This window comes from Suricata suricatta, chromosome 14 (genome assembly GCF_006229205.1).
Source record: "Suricata suricatta isolate VVHF042 chromosome 14, meerkat_22Aug2017_6uvM2_HiC, whole genome shotgun sequence".
Classification (NCBI taxonomy): domain Eukaryota; kingdom Metazoa; phylum Chordata; class Mammalia; order Carnivora; family Herpestidae; genus Suricata; species Suricata suricatta.
Window position 1 is genome coordinate 78,984,837 of NC_043713.1, and position 18,907 is coordinate 79,003,743.

General features: G+C 59.4%; 1 protein-coding gene across 1 annotated transcript in view; it reads left to right on the forward strand.

Annotated features, from left to right (window-relative positions):
* RBM19 (RNA binding motif protein 19) overlaps positions 1 to 18,907 on the forward strand; it is a 114,587-nt gene that overhangs the window by 14,358 nt on the left and 81,322 nt on the right. Inside the window, exons 9-18 of the mRNA XM_029922255.1 lie at positions 109 to 180; positions 1,177 to 1,380; positions 2,630 to 2,760; positions 3,492 to 3,613; positions 3,989 to 4,085; positions 5,574 to 5,684; positions 7,524 to 7,724; positions 8,934 to 9,063; positions 16,884 to 17,062; positions 17,695 to 17,755. Of these exons, the coding sequence (XP_029778115.1) occupies positions 109 to 180; positions 1,177 to 1,380; positions 2,630 to 2,760; positions 3,492 to 3,613; positions 3,989 to 4,085; positions 5,574 to 5,684; positions 7,524 to 7,724; positions 8,934 to 9,063; positions 16,884 to 17,062; positions 17,695 to 17,755 (1,308 nt within the window). The remainder of the gene's footprint in view (positions 1 to 108; positions 181 to 1,176; positions 1,381 to 2,629; positions 2,761 to 3,491; positions 3,614 to 3,988; positions 4,086 to 5,573; positions 5,685 to 7,523; positions 7,725 to 8,933; positions 9,064 to 16,883; positions 17,063 to 17,694; positions 17,756 to 18,907) is intronic.

An 18,907-nucleotide genomic window follows, 5' to 3' on the forward strand; every position in this document is an offset into this window, starting at 1 on the left:
TTTCCCCCCACTTTCTGCTCAGGTTCCCCCAAACACTAGCACAGCACGGGCATTCATTCCCGCACGACTCCCACCCATATCTGCAGATTCTTTGTCATTGTCCCTCAGGGTACATCTTTGTGGATTTCAGCAGCGAAGAGGAAGTGAGGCAAGCTCTGAAATGCAACAGGGAGTACATGGGTAAGGAAGCCGCCTCGCCTGCTCACGGGGCTTGGCTCGCTCGCTTGTGGCTCCGCCAAGTTCTGTGGAGGGCGTCCCGGGGGCCGGACGCTGCTCGAGACAGCGTCCTGGGGGATCTCGCAGTGAGCAGAACGGACCGGTCTCTGCCCACCGGGAGGTTGAGTGAAAGCTGACACGGAGCGGGCAGAGAGCGGGAGCCGTCAGATGGGCTGAGGTGGGAGGAGCTGCATTTCAAAATGGGACTGCTTCCACTTGGGACCACCCAGGTGACATTGGAGCAAAACCCAGAGGAGGAGGGGAGCCAGCTCTGGCTTTGCGGGCGGACTGTTCAGTGGAGGGCATAGAGGGGGTGGAGGGGGTGAAGGGGCTGGAGGGGGTGGGATGTTCCAGTGGAGGGGACCAGCAAGCACAAGTTCCCACCGTTGAGGGGCAGACACTTGAACAATGTCCACGGATGCAGTCTCTGACGCAGCCCAGTGCAGACAGGTGAATCAGGGCCAGCCAGCGACCCCCAGTGAAGACACAGGTGCTGTTAGGGAAGGTGGGAAAAGCCCAGGGAGTCGTGTTAGGTCAGGTGGTAGGTATTCATTGGGCACCTGCTGCGTGCATATGGAGGGGATGATGGGGGTCTAACCAGGCCCACTGGGTGGTGCATGGAGACACGTCAACAGCGCGAGGTGGTCCTCCAGCGTTGGCTGTCACGTGATGTGCCTGCCCAGGCAGAGCCGCGAGCACTCCAGAGGGTGTGCCCTGTGCGGCACAGGGGCCTGGGGTGGCGAGGCAGGCTCCCCTGGGGAGGAAGCAGGAGGGGTAAGATTCGGGGACAGGGCCCTCCAGGGTCAGGCCCAGCACTGGCCCAGACCACCACCCCACAGGAGAGCCAATGCCAGTGCTCGTGCCTGGGCCATGGTGATGGGAAGGCGGGGCGGCAAAGGATGTGGGTCACCACCCCGCAGTCCCGGCCTTCTCCGGAGCCCTGACCCCCTCCTCCTGCAGGCGGGCGCTACATCGAGGTGTTCAGGGAAAAGAGCATCCCCACAGCCAAGGGGCCCCTGAAGAGCAGCGCCAAGCCCTGGCCAGGCCGCACCCTTGGGGAGAACGAAGAGGAGGAGGACCTGGCCGACTCTGGGAGGCTCTTCGTACGAAACCTGCCCTACACCAGCACCGAGGACGACCTGGAGCAGCTCTTCTCCAGATTCGGTGGGGCCCCGTCTCCAGCTCCCCGTGCCCCCACGGCCCGGGTTCATGTACAGCCCACCTCCCGTCGGCTCCTGACCGTAGGCTTCCCCACTCTGGTCCCTGTTTGCTCGTAGATGGGGGCTCATGATCCCTGAGCTGGGTTGAGCGTTCCCACATCACTGACATTGGGGGTCAGCGGGGCTCCCGGTAACAGGTGGCACCACAGGCATTGTGCCATCGGGACCCACCCTCCCCTGCCCTCACTGTCCAAACCCAGGGCGGATGAGATTTGGAAACGTTTTGCTGAGCTTGCCCTTGCTGTGTGGGCTCTTGCCACTCAGTGTTTGAAGTTTGTCCCTGGTGGTGTGGATGTGATAGTGCTCTTCAGTCTGAGCTCCAACGTCTGAGGCCTCAGGTCTCCAGGCCGAGCGTCCCAAGTGCATTTGACAGGAAGGGTCACGTCTGTCATGGTTGTGGCTGATGTTATTTCTCAGGCGAACGGGAAGGCCCGGTATGCATGGCTATGGCAGGGGCGTGGCTGCTGGAGGGAAGGAAGTGAGGGTTTGAGATGGAGGGTGAGGCCTGGAGGCTTTGGGATAGCTCGATTCCGTTTGGAGACGAGAGGACCCAGGCTTGGCTGAGTGCCTGTGGTGGGGGCAGAGAGGCTGCAGGCAGGGCTGCCAGCAGGGATAGTGATGTCACCTCCCAGCCCATGGCCACTGCCCTGCTTTGCACGGCAGGGCGGGGCCGCATGGGCGAGGGAATCAGCAGGTGTCCGTTCAGGAAGATGATGTCCGAGAGGGTGCAGCCTGATGTGTGGGTGGTGACCAGTTCGGAAAGGCCGTACTTCGAGTGTCACAGTCATGTCACAGCAGGAGCCTCTGGGGCACTGGCTTGGGACCAGGTGCTGCTTGGTACATGCCGCGCACTGACATCTTGGTAGATGTACTGACCGCTGCCCTGTGAGCTAGGTGCCGTGTTACAGATGAGAGACTGAGGCGTGTGGGGGCTCGGGGTTCCCCCAGGGCCACACACATCCGAGTTGGAGGCAGGCTCCAGCCCAGGCCCCTGTAATTTTAGGGAAGACGCGTGAAGGACTGCGAACCGAGGACACTCTTGACCCTTGAGGTGGTCTCATGCCAACCCCTTGCCACGTGGTTCCTTGGGCCAAGTGGCCGTGACTGAACCAGAACAGCAGCTCTTGTGTGTTGAAAGCCAGTACTTGGGCCCAGCCCCGGCCCCCTTGATGCTGACACCTTCCTCTCTGTAGGTCCCCTGTCTGAGCTTCATTACCCCATCGACAGCCTGACCAAGAAACCCAAGGGCTTTGCCTTCGTCACCTTCATGTTTCCCGAGCACGCCGTGAAGGCCTACGCGGAAGTGGATGGGCAGGTGTTCCAGGTGACTGCAGGGAGCTTGTGGGGGACAGCTGAGCCCCGGTTGTCAAGAAGGCATGCGTGTGCCCACACATTTTAAGAGAATGCACATGATGGCGTGAGGGCTCACCTCTTCACCCGAGCTGGCGGGAGTAGCTCCAGGAGGGCAGAGCACTTCAGCACCAAGGACAGCATCCGGCATACAGTACTTGCTCAAACTGTTTTATCACAGAAGCAAATAAGCTCTCCGTCCCCAGAAATACCGTTTGGAAGGAAATAAGGAGACTTCGGAGCTGGTCATATTAAGTGGCCACCATAGGGTGTAAGAAACCCTTCCTTTTTTCCAGCATTACCGTGAAGTGTGCTTTGTGCTAAGCACACCCGCTCTAGCCCAGGCCGCTTTAAGCTCCCTTCCTCCTTTTTGCCCCACTCGTTGGTTCCTTCATGACTTATTGATCTCTCCAGCTAGACCTGGCTCCCACCGTGGGCGCCCTCACCTCCGTGCGCAGGGACGGGAGCGGCCCCAGGCGTGAGGGGGTGAGGGCTGCTGCAGGCATCTTATAAACTCAGTTACCATTGTGAGGCTGTGTCACAGGCCCCCACTGGTGTCAGGTCCCTGAGTCACGTGGCCGGGCCCCCCACGTGGTTCTACCCGAGGCCTTGTCCAGCGTGCCAAGGGAGGGACTGGTGTCCTGAGGCAGGATGTGGATGCACCCTTTCCCTCCTCTCTCTACCCCCTTCTTATCGTCCCCCCAGGGTAGGATGCTCCACGTGTTACCGTCCACCATCAAGAAGGAAGCCAGTGAGGACGCTGATACCTCAGGGTCATCTTCTTATAAGAAGAAGAAAGAATCCAAAGACAAAGCCAACAGCTCCAGGTCCTTACCTCCTATCACCCTCTGAGTGCTGCTGCTCCAGCTGCCCGGGCGCCTTTGCCCCTTGGGATGGGTTCAGCCTCTCATCCATGACTTTGCCGAGCCCCACTTTCCTCATCTGCTTAATGGGGGGAATCACAGGGGTGCCTTACTTTTTTGGCATTGTAAGATTTAAGTACGTTAATATAAGTAAAGTGTTTAATCCGTGGCACCAAGTAAGTGCTCGTCAGACGTTAGGGATTGTATTGTCCTGCTCACGTCTCCAGGCCCTGGGTGAAGGGTGGGCAGCAAGCTTACTTCCCTGAGGTTTTGCACCCGAGAAGGTGCTCTGCATGTTCAGCCTTGGTCTGACCTCCCCATTCTGCCTTTGTTTTTCAGCTCCCACAACTGGAACGCGCTGTTCATGGGCCCGAACGCCGTGGCTGACGCCATTGCACAGAAATATAGCGCCACCAAGAGTCAAGTGTTTGACCATGTGAGTGGGTGTCCCATCCAGCATGGCAGGCTTTGGGCCTAACTCGGGGGGAGATGGAGAAGGGGCGAGGCCGCCATGCGGGGGACATGTCCAAGCCCCAGGCTAGAGTCGTGGGCACCCTTGGGGCCTCCTGGGGAAGTGTCCCCTCCCCGCTCCAGGCCCACATCTCCCAGGCTCGTGTGGAGCTGAGCCAGAGGCCACAGTGGACAGCAAGCACCCGGCTGTGCAGTCTCCTCACCACAGCCCAGTGACCTTGCACTCCTGTCCCATGTTCTAGACCAGGAAACAGGTCTGGGGACACAAAGCAGCTTGTCCAGGGTCATGCACCTGGAGAAGCCTGAGAGGAAGTGACATCAGCCTGTCTGAGTCCGGCGCCCGGGTGCTGAGCCCTGTCACGTCACCCGCCTCTCCAGGGGTTGCTGCACCCGGTCCCTCTGCCGGGGCGGCCTGGGGCCCTTGAGACGAGAAGAGAGGAGTCATCGGTCTCTGTCCCCCTTCCTGTCGACGTTGATCCCGGTTCCCGCTGACTTTATCTGCCCGTGCCTCTGGCGCCCTCACACCATACGCCTTCTTTAAAATGCTCGTGTGTGTTGTTACACGGCAGCCGAGTCCGGCTGGGCAAAACCTCCGAGCGTGTTTCCAGCCGGTCAGCAAAGCCTGGCCTGTGGTTTGGGCCCGTGAGCCCGCTGACCCGCCGTCAGTACTGGGGGTCAGCAGCGTCCATCAGAACGGGCTGTGGGCCCTGCGGGGACCTGCAGGCATCCTGGTGGCCGGGTTTCTCGAAAAGCTGAACGAAACCGGCAAGGCTCGTTCTCGTAATCTGTTTCGTTCGGTCCGGTGCAGCTGAAGCACAGCCGCGATGTCCTTTCCACGTAACACGCGGTGTAAGAGTCAAGAAGCTTTGGCTTCTTTTTTTCCTTAAGTGTTTGAAACCCAGCACACGTTTTTTACTCAGCACTTTGTGATTCCCATGCACCACGGTGCGAGTGTTCAGTGGCCGGACGTGGCTCAGGGCCACATCGTGGGGCATCGGTTCCAGGCCTCAGCTGGCTGGGAGGTGCAGCGCCGGTGCACATCCTGCAGGCACCCCACACAGAAGGTTCTAGAGCCTTCTGAAGTTAAGCAGAGTAGGGGAGAGGGCGTGCGAGTGAGGGTAGGCTGCTCACCAAAGTGACATCCAAGTGGAAACTGGACAGAAGAGGGGGTCGAGGGGTAAGCGCCCTGCAGCGGAGGTCAGCGAGTGCCGTAGCCCTGAGGCGGGGAGGGGGTCGGCCTGCATGGTCAGGGTGGAGGGTGGGTCATGGGGCTAGAGAGACGGGTGTGAAGTCCTTGACTTACTGTAAGAGGCACAGAAGCCGGGGGCACGAGATCACTGTGGGTGCGTGCGGGGCATTGGGAGGGCCCAGCCGCCTCAGGCTGTTGGGGGATGGGCCGGCTGACCTGTCCCCTGCTCCCCAGCTGAGGGTCGTTTCCTTCCCCCGCCCGCAGGAGACCAAAGGCAGTGTGGCCGTGCGTGTGGCCCTAGGGGAGACCCAGCTCGTCCAAGAAGTGCGGCGTTTCCTCCTTGACAACGGGGTCAGCCTGGACTCCTTCAGCCAGGTGGGCACCGGCTGGGCGAGCTGCCGCCACCGGGGAGCAGAGGGTGGGGCTCCCGACCCCGTGTGCTGGCGGGTTTCAGGGCCAGGCGTTTCAAGGATTGGTGTTAACCCTTAAGTTGTCTCTAAAGAGAAAGATTTCACATGGGCTCTGACGAGGGACCTCTCTGACTCGAATGGTGTCTCTTGGGGGCTGTGTGCAGGAGGACTCACAGCTCCTGCACCCAGATCCGAGGGGCCCCAAACAGCCCGTGCCCCCACCCAGCACCTTACTAAAAGCACCTGTTACCTGGGGATTAGACCTTCCCTGGACCAGCTAGAAGTTTAGAGTAACAAACCATTGAGTCTCAGCGGGCCCACTGAGGCCCCTCACTCCCCGTCCTGACACCAAGGCCAGGAGAGGGGAGTGAGGGACTCAGGTCACACGGTGAGCCTGCGGCAGGAGCCGGACTAAATCTCAGCTTCTGACTCCCAAACAGCGCTCTCCTCAGCTGCCCAGGCCTCTGTCTTAACGCCCGAGGGCGGCCGGGAAAGAAGGCTGGTGGGTGTGGCAGAGAACTGTACTAACAGCTGACACTTAGTGGGACTGATCACAGCAGTCTCGTGTGTTATTATTGTTGGTGTCATGCACTGCTGTCTCCCATCCTGGCCCACAGATGGGGAACCACAGGCACAGAGAGGCCAAGTCACACAGTAAGTCAGGGTGGAGCTGGATGGGAATGCAGCCCCAGGGCCCATGCCCCTAACCATTATCCCCTGCGCCGGAGTTGTGCCTGAAGCCCACTGTCACTCCACCTACAGGCAGCTTCCCCCTCCCCCATCTTACTCAGCGAGGCCTAGCAGATGGGGGTGAGCATGAGGGAGTCCATTTTGCAGATAAGAAAACAGAGGCCAGAGAGAAAGCAACTGACCCAAGGTTTCCAGTTAGGTTTGTGGCCAAACTGAGACTCGTGCTCACATACTCCAAATGCCTGGAGTTTTTCCATTATATCGCGGCTCTGTTACGCTCCTCCCCTGTTGCTTTTCAACAACTTAGTAACCGCTGACGTGTCTGTAGTGCACGTGCGGTGCGAAATTAAATCTGTCCCTGCAGGGGTCCCGGGAATTGGGCACTGAGCCCTTAACGTTCCGTGAGGGGCTGAAGGAGGGTCCAGTACAGCTCTCAGGGCTGTGTAGCTAGTGTCTTCTCCCGAGAGCAGACTCTGAGACAGGTTCACATGCATGAGGTTTACTGGGCAGCACAGAAGACACTGGTGAGCAAGGTCCAGAGAATGGAGATTAGTGGGAGGAGGTGCTTATTACGGGAACGGCTGGCACTGCGAGGGGCTGAGTGTTCTCTGGGAGAAAGCTGCCCAGCTCGCCCCTCACACTTGTCCTGCCCAGAGGACGGGGGCGGTGCGGGCTGGGGGGGGCGGTGAACTCCTGAGAGCCGTAGGCAGCTCCCTGGGTGTTCACCCCTCGGCCCTTCCTGCCTGCCCCATGTGTGGTGTCTGCAGTTCTAGGAAAAGGCGCTGGGCACCGAGATGCACATCCTGGCCATTGGCAGGCTGGGCAGAACACTCTGGAAGGTCCAGAGAGAGCTGTGGTCAGGCATTGTCAGAAAGGGAGGGGCTGAGATTTGAGCCAGGCTCCAGGGTGGAGCCCTCCCCCCATTCTCTCCCCAGAGCTGCCCCTGGAGCTGCGTGCCCAGAGAGCGGGGTCTCGGGGGGCTTGCCCCCCAAGCGCCTGGCACCTGAGGTCACAGAGGGGTGCCCCGTGCAGAGCCAGCCACAGATGGGTGCCGGTGTCGGGCTGGGGGCTCTTCCGCCTGTGGCCCCATGGATGCTTCTTGCCTGCCCCTCAGGCCGCAGCCGAGCGAAGCAAGACTGTAATTCTGGTGAAGAACCTTCCAGCAGGCACCCTGGCAGCTGAGCTGCGGGAGACCTTCGGCCGCTTCGGCAGCCTGGGCCGCGTGCTGCTGCCCGAGGGCGGCGTCACGGCCATCGTGGAGTTCCTGGAGCCGCTGGAGGCCCGCAGGGCCTTCCGACATCTGGCCTACTCCAAGGTAGGGGCCGAGGGGCCGTCCGCACACCGGCTCTGAGCACCGTCCCCGCCCCGAGAACACTGCAGCGTGGGGGGACACGGGAGGGATGCCCTCAACAACCCCTGGAAAGCGTGGCCATGGCTCCTTGCCCGTCTCTGGCTTGCTTTCTTCGGTTTGCCTCCCCCGGTGACTCGGAACTGTCATTCTGGGAGCTCCTGGCTTCTCGTACTCGTGATAAGTTCAAAGCCCCTCCTATAAGTGGCCTGTCTCCCGTTTCTGAGAGAAGCAGAAGCAGCGTTACGTGTACATGCACATCTGTCATAGCGCTTTAGTCTCTTGTGGCTTCCGTTACAAATGGCCGCAAACGCAGTGGCTTCAAACAGCAGAACCGGGCCGTCGTGGGGGCCAGAGGTCTGAAATCCACTTGTCTCCGGAGCGCCCTTCCCTGCGTCTGCCCCTGCCAGCCACCGGTGGCACCACGTGTCCCTCCACTCCCGGCCTCTGTCTTCACGTGGCCACCTCCTCTGTCCCAGACCCCTCCGCCTCTCTCTTAGGAGGACACTTGTCCGTGGATCCAGGGCCCAGCCCGGTAACCCGGATGCGCTCATCTCGGGATCCTTTACCTAAGCGGTATTTGCAAAGAGCGTTTTTCCAAACAAGGCCTCGTTCACGGGTCCTGGGGCTCCAGATGCGGACGCATCTTGTAGGGGCGCCACCCATTCAGCCCACTGCGAGTAGCTTCTGATTCCAGGCACTTTAGCGCTGTGCGGACTACCTCTCAGTGTCTGGTTTATCCTCTATTTAAAGAGAAAAACCGTGTACACACACACACACACACACACACACACACACACACACACACACACGTACACGCATTGCCTGTGGCATCGGCAGCGAGGAGAGAACGTGGGTTTCTGACGGTCCTCATCTACTTCATCCCGAAGGGCTCTGCTTTACCGGTGGTCCCCTCCCCTCTGTTCCCTGGTCAGAGAAGTCACAAGGAGCCCCAAACGTGCCCTGTGACAGCAGATACTCGGGCCTCCTCCCTGAGCCCTGGGCTGCAGCCAAGGGCCCCGTGCTGCTCTCAGGGATTGGGGGGCACAGAAGGCTCCAGGCTCTGCTGCTCCCTTTTAGCTCCGTTCCCCCGGGGTGAGTTGCCCATACTCTCTGAGCCTCAGGCCCTTCCTCTGCAGAGGGAGCTGAGCCCCTCCCCTGTCCCGTCTCCTGCAGTTTCACCACGTCCCCCTGTATCTGGAGTGGGCTCCGGTGGGCGTGTTCTCCAGCTCAGCCCCGCAGAAGAAGGAACCCCAAGACCCACCAGCAGGACCTGCAGGAAAGGATGCGGTGGAGCCAGAAACCTGTAAGAACCGAGATCGGGGTGTCCTGGGGCAGCAGGCCAGTGGGGGTGGTGTGGGGGTGCCGCACTCAAGTTTATCAGACATTTGGTGTAAAGTTCTTTATTCATCCTGGAGACAGTGCGTCTCGGATTCTTGGATTTCACAGGCATGTAAAATGTCCTTAAAAAGATAGAATGTAGAAGGTACAGGTGTGGCGTAGCGTAGCCAACGTTTCCATGTGTCGATTAAAGGTTGAAAAAGACCCATAGAACCTACCAGAGGGATTTGGAACAGAGCAGCTGAAAACAACCTCATTTTATGCACTGGCCAGGCGGGGGAGGCCCACCGCCGGGGGAGGCTTACTCTCCAGGTCCGTAGAGCAGCATGGTGCCCACGGCCACCAACCATTGCAAGGGCAGGAAAGGGCAGGGGCGCTGGGGCAGTGACAGGTGGCCCACCCCCAGCCAGCGCCTCACACTCGGGGGGCGGGCAGAGCACCATCGGCGTGGAGACAGCACGGTTCTTCCTTGTCGGGACTGTTGTGCAAGTTGCAAGGCATTTTGCCTCCCCAGACTCCGCCCACGTCAGAGCCCCCAATGCTCATGACAACCTGAAACACCACCTGCACCCCCTAGGTGTTCCCTAGATGCCCCCCAGAAGGGGAGAAGCACCCACGGGGACCGCGACCACACCCTAGAATCGAAGCCCTTAAGAAGAGTTCTGAAGAGGGCCAGCGGTCCTGTTATCCAGCAGTGTCCCCCACTTCCAAACCCACCCCCAAGGGGTTGCCTGTTTATCACAACGGGAATTAAAAAACTAAGTCCCCCATCTGCCATCTCCCTCATTCCCAGAGAGGCTTTCGCACAGCAGAAACGGGGGGAGTGGAGTTCTCAGGTTGAAGAACATCCCTTTGATTCGTACCTGCCCCCCACGTGGGGCTGTCTGCATGTGTCATGAGTCCGTGGAGCTGTCTTCAGGACCAGCCTCGTCAGCACCTGGCGCTCGGAGCCGCTGGGGTGGCATTTCTGTTCTGATCTGGAAGGGCCGTTCCGCAGTCTCTGTTCGAGGCTCTGGGATCCTCCTGGTCAGCAGGGTTACTGATCGTTGGTACGAAGAACCTTCCGAAGCCCTTCCCAGCCCCTGTTGCTGAGTTTGCTTTGTCTACACATTGGATTAGGGTTCCCTTTGAACCCTAACAATTCTCGTGACATAGTCAATTTTTTTTTATGTTTATTTTTGAGAGAGACAGCGACAGAGCTCAAGCAGGGGAGGGCCAGGGAGGGGCTTCACGCTCTGAGCCGTCAGCACAGAGCCCGACACAGAGCTCAGACCCACAAACCGTGAGATCATGACCTGATCTGAAGTTGGACGCTCAACTGACTGAGCCCCCCAGGTCCCCCAGTGATGGACTCATGTTTTATACCTAACGAGCCCTCACCCCAAAAATCATCAGCTGCTTTTGAGTTCACTTGCTAACCCTGAATGTGACTGATAGTTTTTGGCTGTAGCGAGCCCTCCTTCCAAGCTTGCTGATTTTCCAGGAGCGAGAGCCCCTTTCCTACCTGCTTGGCAGGACCACCGAGGCCGGCGCCTCCCCCGGTGACTGCTGCCACGTGGCCACACTCGTTTGCATGTTTCCTGGCGTGGCCCTCCCTCCACTCTGCTCTTCTAACACTCGTTTCATTCATCATTTTCTTGTTGAGTGTCCTCCTCGGGCAGATGGCACAGCACGGGGGCAAGGCGGGGCTGTCTTACCCACTGCTGGGGACCCTGTGTCTGGTGAGGCCCCAGGCCTAGACTGGCTCCGTGACTGGGTGTGGATGGAGTGAGTGGTGCACGAAGGGTTTCTGCACCTCTGTCTGTTCCTGTGAAAGGTGGGGGCTGCTCCTCCTGGCCTTTGCGTCCCAAGCTCTGGGCACACAGTAGGAGTTTGTGTGTCCCAAGCCCCTGCCACACAGTAGGAGTTTGTGTGTCCCAAGTCTTGGGCACACAGTAGGAGTTTGTGTATCCCAAGCCCCTGCCTCACAGTAGGAGCTTGTGTGTCCCAAGCTTTGGGCACACAGTAGGAGCTTGCGGAGAGTATGGTAAATCACCGTTCCTCCACCCCCGTTTATTCTGCAGCAGAAGCCAGAGCGGATGGCCTGTCGTTCACCTGCGAGCACCAGCTTCTGCAGCGCTGGGCTGAGCTGGGCTGACCCCAGTCGGTGCGACACAGGCCCTCTTCCCCAGGAGAGGCCTGATAGGAGACACAGACAGGGCTGTTGGGGGGCGGCTGAGGTGTCACACTAGCAGTAGGTGTGGGCCCCGCGCACAGAAGCGTCCTGGAGCTCCCCGAGTGGAGACTTTGCCCGGCTCTTGAGCCCCAGTCCGCTTCCCGAGGCCTGTGTGGCCATGTTGAGAGCCGCCCAGCCAGCCTCCCCCCGGCAGGCCCTGCCTCTCGAGGCTGACGAGACTCACACAAAGGAGGCCCGGGAGCACGGTGGAGGGGCCCGGCAGCAGGCCCCATTTCACATGCAAAGCCGCGTGCGTCTAGACTGGTGTCAGGCGCTGCCAGGTCCCGAGTCACCAGGCAGATTCCCACAGAGCCCACCTCCTGTGCCTCCTCCTGCCCTTTCTGTTCCTTCTCTTCCACGAACCGCATCCGTGGCCCTCTTCCTGGCCTCCTGTGCTCTCCTTGTCATCTGCTCCTCCCCCACGCTCGCTTGGGCCTCCACCTTATTCCTGAAGCTTCCCCGCTCCCCATCCCCATTGCTTGGGGACCCAGCCAGCCCCCACGCCCTAGATTTTCTCAGGCTGTGAAGGAAGGGAGCGGAGAGGGGAGTGGACGGAGCCTTTATTTTTCCAGCCCGCCTTCCTTTCTGCAAAGCCCTCTGCTCCCTGTACCAGTCTCGAGGGAGGGGGGCAGCGTGTTTTATCTCTCCACAACCAAGACCCTCACCTCCAGATAAAGGGCTCCGAGTCGGGGGAGGTCCTGGAAAGCTGCTTGCAACTGATAACAGTCTCCGCTGTCAGCCTTCGGCGCCCAGAGCTGGGGGGGGTGGGGGGGAGCCACGGTAAATTCTGCGGCCTGATTATAATAAAGCCCCATGTGGCGATGCGTGACTGCGTTTTATTGTGCTAACTACAGATGGAGGCACATTCCCCGGCCTGTCCCAGCCCCCTCCAACCCACCTTGCTTTTACATCCTTCCCCCTCCCCCCCCACGCGCACCCCCCACCCTCTGGCCCAGCCTGGCTTCCTTTCTTGCTGCTTTTCCCTCTTTCTCTGGCTCCTGGTGATTGTGGTGGCAAACATCTGCTTGAGTTCCACAGTATCTCGTCTTTCCTCCTCCTCTTTGTCTCCCCAGTCTGGCCTGGAGCACACGTGGTTTTTCAGAAATGACCTTTGGTTTCTCTGTCGTGGCACTCGGACTCTGGATGTGGGCATGGGCCACAGCAGGGCCTGGCCTGGCCGCTTAGGGAGCGGGCGCCCTTCTCAGGGATGTGGCCGGTGGGGACACAGTCCCCCAGGCTCCAGGCTGTGGCACAGGCGCCTGTCCTGCAGGGAGAGAGCTGCGGGCTCCCTGCGGCCACTTGTCTCGCTCTCTCGGCTTCAGGCCTCAGGGTTAGGGGCCTGGGATGTTTCCTCCCGGATTTCTCACCAAGGCCTGGCTGGGCAGTGTGTGCAGTGTGGGCGTTTGGGGTGATGTTAAGAGCATGAGACTGTTGTTCTAGATCACCATAGGCCCAAGCACCACTCCTGCAGGCTCGGAAGTCATCCTGTGAGTGTGCCTTCTGGTCACGCCCTGCTTTAGATCACAAGAAGGAAGCACAGAGATGTTTAGGGACTTATGGGAGGTCATGTGGCCGGAGAGAGCCAGATGCCCCCCGAGCCACCAGCCCCAAGGTCTGTGCCCTGAACTGCAACCCTGCGGCTCCCCTCGGTCATACTAAGCGCCATTTGCAGGGACCGACTGTGTTCTATGCACGTGCCAAGTGCTGGACACAGTCCTCATCCACACGTATTTTTGGAGCATCTGCTCTGGGCCCAGTGTTGGGGATGCAGTGGTGACTGAGTCAGAGGTGGTTACATCCCCAAGGAGCTGTCCTGACAGCTGGGGACACAGAGAAGTGCACAGATGAGGCAATTTCGGAACGGAGTAAGGGCTTAGAGTTGAGGAGCCCAGGGGACCGTCGGCAGGTGGCCAGGCCTGGACTGGGGACCCCTGGAGCTGGAGTGGACAGAAAGTGCTCTGAGGGGAGGACACTCAGTACTCTAGACGAGAGGCAATGGTGCCTTGGGCCAGAGAGCCTGCATGTGGATGGAGCGCTGGACACTTGTATTTCCGGACAGCTGAGCAGAGTGTGGGGGGGGTGTGCACGTGAGTGCACCTTTAACTCCGTGTTCCAGGTGAGGCTGCGGAGGAGGGAGTGGTCGAGCCACACAGGCCCCCGCCCCCGTGCATGGCATCGCCGGGACTCTGGCCCGGCTCACTCATTCCTAGGGCCTGCGTGCTTTCCACGGCTCAGTGCTTCCTGGCTGGTCTGTGGGCCCCCTTCTTGATTTTTCTAGGCCCCTCCCATTTTCAGCAGATCTCAAGACCGCGCCCTGGTCTTGTTGGCTCTCCCAGCATCCCGGGCATTTACTGGCGCAGGCAGGTGGCTGCTGGGGACACAGGGGTTTTGAGAAAGAATGGACGCTTCCGTGCTGCTGGAGAACAGCCACATTTCATCACGTCTTCCATCTCCAGCCGGGCGCTCCTCCTGGACGTCGGGGGTCAGGGCTGTTGGTGCCTACTAACAGTTGGGGCACCCAGGGAGGAGATGGGTCCCGGCTGTACGCGCAGCTCCGCTCTCCGTAAGCCTGGATGTCATAGCTCCTGCCGGGTGCCTCCAACCTTTTCTGTTTGTGGGGCAGGCGCAGGATGGGGCAGGGTCTGGCCGTGCTCAGAGCCACTGGGCCCCCCTGAGTTGCTGTGCTCGTGAGGCTTGGCATGCCGGGGGCACCAGGACCCGGCTGGATGCTAGGCCCTTGGGAGGGGTGGGCGGTCTGTGCAGGGGGCCTTGCACACGGGCCCTGTGGGCTGGCTGGTCTGCTGGTTGCTCGCTGCCTAGCCCAGAAGCCACGGGCCATCAAGTTCGTTGCTAAGATTGAAACACCACAGATTCATCTGTGGAAAGTTAGATTTTCAGCTTCTCTTAGAAGACGTGGACATGGGACCACACCGAGTTGACCCCTCATGGCCGCAGTTGAGGAGCTGCTCCCTCGCGCTGGCCACGAGCCTTGTTGGTCACTGCCGTTCCCACCGCCATTTTCTCTTGAAAAAAATTTCTTTAGTCTTCCACCAACCGCTCTCCCAACCTGAAGGTCCCTAAGATTTAGGGTTCAGATGCAGCAGCCTCCAGCATTTTCACGGGCCGCCCACTTTTTGTGATGTGGCCACTGTGGTCATTAATGAGCTAGTCCCCCCGGGGCATTGAGCCCAGAGCCTGGTGCGCAGTGGGGGGTCTAATCAGGCCGCCTTCACCCATGCTTTTATCTCCCAGATGGCGAGTGCAAGGGGAGCCAGCGGGGCGGGAAGGTCATTCCCAGTGGAAGGCCGCGGTTCCCGCTTGCGTCGAGGCTGTTGTTCAGAACCTGACGCCAGAGCTCCTTTGTGTAGCTTTGCTTCCCCGTCATCACCAACACTTTGCCCACCTTGCCCAGCCGTGAATGTACAGTACAAATGGCCACACCATGGTGCCCCTTGTTGGGTAAATTGTGTTCGTTTCTTGGGTAGGGGAGGAGCCTTTGCATTGATTCCTCCTTTTTTGTCCTGGAGTGAGGTTCCGGGTTCTGGGTCCACCTCCGAGGGAGTACGAGGGGCACCGGCTGCCCCTGATGTTCAACAGACGACATTATCACCACCGCCCATCACCATCCGGGCTTACAGGGGTCGTTTTGTGACAAAGCGGCGGAAGTTTGATTAGGACCTGCAGGCCTTACGCTCGCATCAGAAGCGGGGGGAGATGGACACGAGGCAGTGTGGGTACTTGGCGTGAGGGTGCAGGGGATGGACTTGAACCCCCAGGAGCTCGAATTGCTTGAGGGCAGGCATGCGGGAGGAGAGGGCTGTGTCTGCAGCCCGGAGCCGGCACGCACTGCCGCCTGCCCGGGGTCCAGGCCATCTGCCCAGAGGCACGCGGGTGCCAGGGCGCCACCTCGTGACTGCTTCGAAGGGCCTGCGGGATGGGGTGCGGTCTCCCCAGGAAACCGCCCTGAGGAGAAGCTGCAGAGGCTCATAGGCGGAGGTGGGATGTGACCCTGGACCCTGATGGCGTGACTCAGGGAGGTAGAACCGCACTGGACACGCCGCCTCCCGGCAGGACTTCTGAGAGGTCACAATGCTGTTCTCCAAGTCCTGGGGCTTCTGTCGGCCCCGGGGTGACCCTGTGCTGCAGCCCCCCGCACCCGTCTGCACAGCACACTTCATGTTTGCTCTTCCCTCCTCCTGAAATGCTGTTCCTTCCAAGTACGCGTGGCAAGAGGGCCGGGGGGCCAGAAACAACTGCCCTCTGTGAGCCTTTCCCCAGAAACGCCCGGGCACATCCGCATTCCCTCCAGCGCTGCCTCCCTGTGCGTGTGCCCCCGACACAGTGCACAGACTCGATGAGCCGCGCTGTGTACCGTTCTACGTCTGTTTCTCTCATGATTTTTATGTCCTCAGCGTCGTTCTGTGTCATTACACGTTCTTCACACACGTCAGCTTTTTATCATTTTTCTTTTTTAATGTTTATTTGTTTTTGAGAGACAGAGACAGAGAGACAGTGTGAGCAGGGGAGGGCAGAGAGAGAGAGAGGGAGACACAGAATCTGAAGGCAGGCTCCAGGCTCTGAGCTGTCAGCACAGAGCCTGATACGGGGCTCGAACCCACAAACTGTGAGATCATGACCTGAGCCAACGTCAAATGCTTAACTGACTGGGCCACCCAGGCGCCCCTGCAAACGTCATTTTTAATGAACATGTATCAACCCAGCCTTTGGTGGCACTGTTGCTAGTGTCCCATTTATGAGTACTGAGTGGTTTGTTTTGTTGTTTTAATTTTTCATTGTTTGGCGTAACTCTGAATTTATGTTGTCGTGTGAAGATGTCCTCAATATGTACGGCTTCCCGAAGTTATGTAGATTGGGAACTTTAATTCAGTGTAACATCTCTTAAGTTCGTGGGATATTTAGAGGGTTCTAAGTTTTGCTCCTATTCTGTACTGTGTAATTTTTCCAGAAGTTTTGAGTCGTGTTTTAGTCTGGGAGCTTGCTTAGAGCCGTCTTGAGGTTTGTGATTCAGTAAAACTGCTCAGGTAATAGTTTGTCCTGAAATTTAAATTAGCGTGAGGTAGTCCAGGGCTCAGACTTTTGGTCTGTGTTTCGTATTCCTTTCTCATTACGTTTTTATTTAACTTTATTTTGAGAGACAGAGAGAGCTGGCGATGAAGGGGCAGAGAGAGAGGGAGAGAGAGAATCCCAAGCAGACCCCGGTACTGTCAGCATAGAGCCGGATGCGGGGCTCAAACTCATGAACCGTGTGATCATTGCCTGAGCTGAAATCAAGAGTCAGACGCTCAACTAACCGAGCCATCCCAGTGCCCCGCCTTTCTGTTTAAAACAGACACAGGAGGCAGGACAGCCTTGCCCCTTCCCGGTCCTCCCCCAGCCCCCTAAGAGTTGCTAGAACCCAGCGCAAGCTGGGAATCGGGGCCCCTTCCTGACGCGGCCCGCGCAGAGGCAGAACCTCTCTGACCTAGCGGGCTCTGTGCTTTAGGCCCTGGGGCTTAGACATTTAATGGGTTTCCCATTTAATGGATTTGTTTTTTTGCGGGGGGACCCAGTGCCAGATGACGGGACCCCAGAAGGTGAAAAGCCAACAGAGGGAGGAGCTGAGGATGCTCCAGCCAAAGTGGAAGAGGAGGAGGAAGAAGAGGAGGAGGAGGAGGAAGAGAGCCTCCCCGGGTGCACTCTATTCATTAAAAATCTCAACTTCAGCACCACTGAGGAGACCCTGAAGGAGGTGAGTGACAGCCACGAACAGGGCAGGGGTCGTGGGCCGGGGAGGCCGGTCTGTCTGTGCACGTGGCTCGTGCGGTGCGGGTCTCACAGCCCGCCGCCGCCCACCTGACGTGCCTGTGGCCTGGCCCACAGACCTCTCAGCGGGGGACCCTCGCCCGGGGGGCCGGACCAGCCTGGGGGCTGGGAGGGGCACCCACATACACACATACACGGGAGGGGGCATGTCAGGGGGGCCAGGAGGCCAGCGAGCCGCCTAGAGGCCTCTCCTTGCGTTGCCCCCAGTTATGGGTCAGACTGCCTGGATGTGGATCCCGGTGCTCACAGTGCAACCCTGGTGAGCCCTTTAGCCTATCTGTGCCTCAATTTCCTCATCTGTAAAACAGGGGTGTCTGGAGAACCTTCCTGAGGGGTTTAGAGACCCGATTGGGACAAATTAGCTCATCTGAGCGCCTGACACTTGCTTGGATCAGGAGAGTCTGTGAATGTCTGCCCCTTGCGCACGAGCTGGGCAGGAACCCCAGCCCTCCCGGGGCCCGTGGTCACGTACGTGGACTTCGTCCTTCAGGGGGTGCCCATGCTGGTTGCAGGACTGGCCGGGAAATGCCGCTGATACACACTGCCCTTCCTTCACAGGTGTTTTCCAAGGCGGGTGTGGTGAAGAGCTGCTCTGTTTCCAGGAAGAAGAACAGAACAGGTGCTTCTGACAATGCTGCAGCCAGAAGGGATGGTTCCAGAAGAACCTGTCGCTTTGGGTGGGGGGCAGGGTACCGCCGCTCTTCTGGTCTGAAGCGTTGTCCCCCTCAGGCTCCCGGCGTCCCGCCTAAAGTGAGCCCTCCTCCCCGTCCCGGGGGGCTCCTGGCCTCCCATGGAGGCAGCCGTGCACATCAGGTTCTTTGCTGCCTTGGACTGGCCTGTGGTTTCAGAACCTGTGATGGGCCACCAGTGTGGACTCTGTCCAGTAGCGGAAGCCTCTCCCTCTTCCCAGAACCTCTGGGCTCTGGGAGTTTCCTAGAGGCAGCAGGAAGAGGCCAATCTTGGGCTTTCTCTCTTTGCTTCCAAGAGAAACAACCCAGACGTAGAACTTCTGGAACCTTCCTCCAAGCCATTAACCTCCCCTCCCCCGCCTGTGGGTGCCTGTGGCTGGCAGACACCGCCTTATCTCCCCGTTAGGCCTCGGCTGTTGTCTCGGGACCCTTGTTCCCTGCTTGTCTCTTCTCCAGCCCCGGCTCCCTGTGCATGACGGACAGGCCACCTGTCCTTCCTCCTTCCTTTGTCACAGCCGTTCAGTCCCCATCCCTTCCGTTTGGCAGGATTTACAGGGACCCCACATGAGTCAGGCAGAGCTGTGACCTGAGGCACCGATGAGCTGGTGGGTGCAGCGTAGGGGGAAGGGGGACTGGGGCCAAGCACAGGTGTACGCACGTCAGCGGGCAGCCGGCGGATGGGGACAGCGGCCACCAGCCAGAGCACATGTACAGAGGGAGGAGGCAGGAGGGGCTCCCGTGCTGGGCGCCGTCCCCGAGTGTGTTGAGGAGCACACAGGTGCACTTAGAGAGGCGGGCCGGTCCCAGGTCCCAGGATGGATGGCTTTAGTGCCCTGCAGAGGAGTCTGGGCTTTTCCCCAGGACCGAGGGGGCGGGGCGGGACATGGCAGCAAGGTTTTAAGCAGCCACGTGGCACACGAGTGAGTTACCCCCCAGTTCTGGAGGCCGGATGTCCAAGGTCGGGGTTTTAGCAGATTGGCCCCTCGGGGGGCTGTGAGGGGAGAGCGTGCTGCAGCCTTGCCCCCTGGCCCGTCGGTGGTAGTCTTCACACTCATGGGGCCTTCACACTTCATGCTGCCCGT